A 5,026-nucleotide genomic window follows, 5' to 3' on the forward strand; every position below is an offset into this window, starting at 1 on the left:
CAGTTTGTTACACTGCATTACATCGTTTTTGGGGGGACACTGATTGAAAATGAAACATGTAACCTTCTATCTTCTAGCCATGGGTATCACATTAACATGATGCAACCCAAGCATGGACAATGTTCTGGTGCTCACCTTGCCTGAGAGACATTACAACAACACAGTAGATCACAAAGCATGGTTTAGTCCCTGCTCAACTCATCTATCTTCAATTCCTCATTCTTCTGACCTCCTAATGTCTGAACAGAGATACCTTATCTCTCTCTCTCTCTCTCTCTCTCTTCATCTCTCTCTCTCTCTCTCTCTCTGCTCTCTCTCTCTCTCTCTTGTCTCTCTCTCTCTCTCTCTCTTCTCTTCTTCTTCTCCTGTCATCTCTCTTCTCTCTCATCTTCTTCTTGCTCGCGCTCTCGTCTTGGCGTCTCACTCTCCACTTCTCCTTCGTCGCCAAAACCAGTCTCACTTATAGATATCGATGAGGATGAAGACAATTTCTGGGGGAATCGTTGTTTCGTTCTTTATAGTGGTGATGTCATCTGGGGTTCCACAGAGGATGAATACTAAAAAACATTGTGCAGGGGTGATAAAACTGTGTGATGAAGTAACATCTTAAAGCATGTAGCTAGATTACAAAAGTTTTGTTTTGTTTTTAGTAACCATTGATTTACTTCCTATTCAGGGTGGAAAAGGTGGCTGGTGTGTAAGGCATGGATAAGACTTGAGAAGGTATTGAAGAAGACAGAGGGAGGCACACACCGTTGCTGTGTCTGTTTTCAGACTGAATAGCTTTCTTTAGCTCTTTCTTGCTGCGTAGCATCTCTCTTGAGATTGACATAGCAAACTGGACCGAAGGTGCCTCCAGAGCATTGATGTACCTATGACGATGGCAAAAGGGAAGTGATGTAACGGTGCACCATGGAGCACCCAACAATAAACTCTTCTCTCCCTGACATCAAACTTACTCTAGATATGTATGTTACAGTGTTACAGTCTACCATACACATGCAATGAGCATCTCTGTACTGTCTGTATGTGTGGACGTGGCGGAAATCCCCTTTCAAATGCACAGGTGTTCCATCTCACCAAAAACAGTCTTCAGTTTGGTCTGCCTTCTTGTAGACATAAGCGCTCCCCCAGTGCATCTTCAGACCATGTCTGGTGAAGTTCCAGAAGTGGACAAAGAAGTTGGAGATCTTGCGTGCCGGGGGCAGCAGGCGGCTCAGGTTGGCCTTGTAGTCACAGGACAGACCGAAGCTCCCGGCGGAGATGATGGGGATAGTCAGKGTCAGGCCTATCTCCACGCTGAGACACACAGACCGGGGGTCACACAGTTCTCCAAATAGAGGGATCATGACCAGCAGGTCAATCTGTCCTTATCTTACAGGACAACATATTATAAACCAGCATAACAATAAACACTATTATCATAATCACCTAGTGGGTCATTTACCACAAGTACACATCATCAACTACTAATAATCAGGCAAAACAAATGCTTGTTCAATGGGGATGACAGAGACAGGGATCATTAACATGCGTGTGTGCGTGCAAGACAGAGAGAGTACTTACTCCACCATAAAGAAAGTGGCAAATGTACAGGAGGGTCCCAGCATGGCACATCCCACCTCACCTTTAGTCTGGAGCACAAACAAATACGTACATAAACATAGGCCCTCATATTGTTGAGTAATGGGGAAGGGCTTGTCCCTGTCTCTTACTCTTTCTGAAATAATGTAATCTTTATTCATCTTATAGGCCCTCTTCATCAGCCCAATTTTAATCTGACTGAAAGTGCTGTTTTAGGTTCAGTATAGTCATTGCGGTATTCGTCCGTAAGAATGAGAACTTCGCCACCTGATGTCTTAGAACAGTTTCAGTAGCCAAGCGGATCCAAATGATATGCCTACAGTGAATGGTTGAAATTACACTTCAATGGCAATTCATCTTCTCATCTAAATCAGTCTGTCAGTCAACATATAATATCTTCAAGTCGCAATGGTCTCCTGGAAGAGATGGTATCAAGATGAGAATGGACATTACTGTCTAAAAAAGACTGTCTCACATGCAGGGACTTGAGTATCTCCACTCCCTCACAGGTGCTGCTCCCACAGCCTCTTCGTTTGTACAGTGTGGTGTTGAACCCATTGAAATTAGCCGTTAATTTGGTGTTCAAACCTTGACAAGGGAGAGAGTGTTGTAGGAGGATGAGATAATGACGGTTATCAAGCATAATGAAATGTCCAATAGGTTTGTGTGATAGGTTACAGCTTAATTTTGTTTATCACTGACGAATTCATTTAATGTTGACATTAAAGTAAATTCAAATAAAAAAGAAATACATGTTTCTGTACCTGCTGCAATGTTCAGTTGCCGGTCCGCTTCAATTGCTTGCAACACTGCAACCTTTACAAGCCTAAGGCTCCAGTCTGAAGTTTGATCCTCCAAAAGTACAACGTTCATTGTGTATTTGGGTTTTGATTTCATGCATTTGTCCAGCATTCGACTCTCAACAAGTGCCACAAATAAGACTCCCACGCACAGAAAAAAAATTGAATTCAGCATTTTGATGCTGTACAGAACAGGACTTAATTTTAAAAAATATTGTAAAAAAACTCCACTATCTAAATCCAGATGTAGACACCCCCTTAAGGGCTGAAGGCCACTCCAAACCAAAAAGGTAGAAAAGTTAGAACTAGTAAAAAGGAAAAAAGTTGTTTTTAAAAATGGGATGTTTAAAAAAAATTGTCCATTTGAGTAACCTACTTCAATTCTTAGATATAAATATAAAATGAAAAACAATGGTTAGAACTTTAACAAATTAACACTCTAAGTTATTTGCAATCACATGAGACACACCTACCAGAGCTAAGGTAGAACAAGAAATGGATGGGAAATGGGATAGAAAGAACGGCATTTTTTTTAAAGAGGTGAAATTGTTTATGTCAGCTCAACCAACTCTCTGGATAAAGTAATGGTAAATTAACAAAAAGTAGAGAACCCTCTGATATTAAAAGTAAAAAGGTTTAAAGGAGTAGCGAAGGCAATAGACCCACTTGTGAGCGCTTCCGTGAAATAGTACCTGTCAGCCACTCTGTCCCACGCGTTAATGAACAACCGATTGTGACAGATTGTGCACACAGACGAGGGAGGGCAGCTATGCCTGACACCTACAGTTCATTTATTTATATATCTCAATATGAAACTGAATGATTTAATCATGTTTATAAACATGCTATTTGTTGACCCTGTTAACTTATTGGAAGAATCCTGTAGTATGCAGAACACCCTATAGAAACATTGTAATTGCCCTTATTAACTTATTGTAGGCCCTGCAATAATCTACTTGCCTCTGAGAGTTTATCTCTTTAAGCATGGCCTTTATTGAGTCTCTATTGTTTCCTTGTATAGGATACAGGTGAGTAGGCCTAAATCCAATGTTCAACTGACTAGTAGAAGGAATTGGAGGAAACAATGTGTTCCTCCTAATGAGAATTAGGAGGAACAAAAATACAAGAGAGGAAAACAAAGACAAAGGAATGTTGACAAGGAGGCATGTGAAAATCAAACAGGTAGATGTGAAATCGTATTGAGGACAATGGAAATTACATAATTATTATATAGCAACACAGTCTAGAATGTCCCAGAAACTCCATGTTCAGTAGAAGGGAGAGCTTTTGCAGGGAGAGGGGCGAAGGTCACAAAAGGCCATAAAATGGATGCCTTGTGTGTTGCAGATAAATTTGTTGGTTATAAAGCAAGTTGATTGCAAGCCTATAAAACGGTTTGCTAGTCCTTTAAATGGGTAATCTGCAGTTGAAACAATAACAAAGTGGGCTCCCCGCCACAGTTTAGGTAAACAGCTGAATAATGGGGCTGGAGAAATGTAACCACTCTCAAATTCATAGATAAAGTTATGGATGCAAGGTCTGACCATCCATGATATCAAACGATAGCTTTAACCATGTTTTGAAGCTATGCCATTTTTGTTTACATTTACACTGTTTTCAAACATTTGAGTAAAACAAGCATATATTTGATGGTTCTGATGGGATACGACAGTTGAACTAAGCTCATGAGATATTTATGAGTTATATTCTTCAAGAATCAATGGGTACATGTCAATAATATATAAATCCAAAAATGGACAACTGTGGATTGCCCCTTTAAAGCATACACACAACATTTTGTGAAATATAGACATTTTAGAGAGATGTATCAACTAAACATGTTCATATATTCATAGGCTATTACACAGTTTTATTTTCAGTTATCCAAAACATGTATAGTTCACGTAAAATCATGAGAACGGGTTGCAGAAACACATAGTCCTTCTCTGTGACAGAACCTGTGTGTAGTCTAGACTTAAAACATTTTCCAGGCTTGCTTGTGTGTTTGAGTTGCTATATTCCTCTCTTCCTCACTGCCCTCCTCCCAAGATTGTGCCCAATCTCTACGTGTATCATTCATTATCACGCTCATTATTGCTCATGTTTTCACATTACTGTTGTTTTGCTCCTCATTGAACAGAAAATCATGACTGAAGCTCTTGCAGTGTGTGTTTATTGTTTGGGTTGCCTTTGTGTATTTACTCTGAGTGTGCATGTCTTTCTGGCATAAAAACATCTTCGCCCCAATACCTTGAACTCTGACAGTAACTCCATCTTGTTCTGAGGCAATGGGCTGTTAGTTCTGTTTACTCAAGTCATATACTCTGCACACACTCTTACATGTACACCGATGTGTTCAGGAAGGGGAACTGGGCACCGGGGCTGTAAAAACGTATATAAATATTACATTGAATGTGTCTAAGTGTAATGACTGGGTTGGTTTGGGAAACACAGTTATTCTGCCACATTAACACAGTGAGAGAGAGATGATAATGCTTCCGTCTTCAAACACCCCAGTTGATTAGCAAATGGAGTAATAATGTGTTAAAGGTACAAGAGATTGTTTTAATAGTGACTGTAAAGCTCTCTGATTGCCACTGGACAGAGTGGCATGACACATGCCTGTTATGGATGTTTTTGTT

The 5,026-nt window shown here is 40.1% G+C and overlaps 1 protein-coding gene across 1 annotated transcript in view; it reads right to left on the bottom strand.

Moving 5' to 3' along the window:
- The window catches only part of LOC112072165 (guanylyl cyclase C-like), a 14,244-nt gene extending 11,159 nt beyond the window's left edge, over window positions 1-3,085 (bottom strand). Inside the window, exons 1-7 of the mRNA XM_024139592.2 lie at window positions 2,349-3,085; window positions 2,060-2,172; window positions 1,567-1,634; window positions 1,081-1,299; window positions 754-872; window positions 461-557; window positions 107-140 (exon numbers count right to left, since the gene is read on the bottom strand). Coding sequence (XP_023995360.1) covers window positions 107-140; window positions 461-557; window positions 754-872; window positions 1,081-1,299; window positions 1,567-1,634; window positions 2,060-2,172; window positions 2,349-2,559 — 861 coding nt within the window. The 5' untranslated portion in view covers window positions 2,560-3,085. The remainder of the gene's footprint in view (window positions 1-106; window positions 141-460; window positions 558-753; window positions 873-1,080; window positions 1,300-1,566; window positions 1,635-2,059; window positions 2,173-2,348) is intronic.
- Window positions 3,086-5,026: the final 1,941 nt, after the last annotated feature.

Source organism: Salvelinus sp. IW2-2015, unplaced genomic scaffold, assembly GCF_002910315.2.
Source record: "Salvelinus sp. IW2-2015 unplaced genomic scaffold, ASM291031v2 Un_scaffold1845, whole genome shotgun sequence".
Lineage (NCBI taxonomy): Eukaryota > Metazoa > Chordata > Actinopteri > Salmoniformes > Salmonidae > Salvelinus > Salvelinus sp. IW2-2015.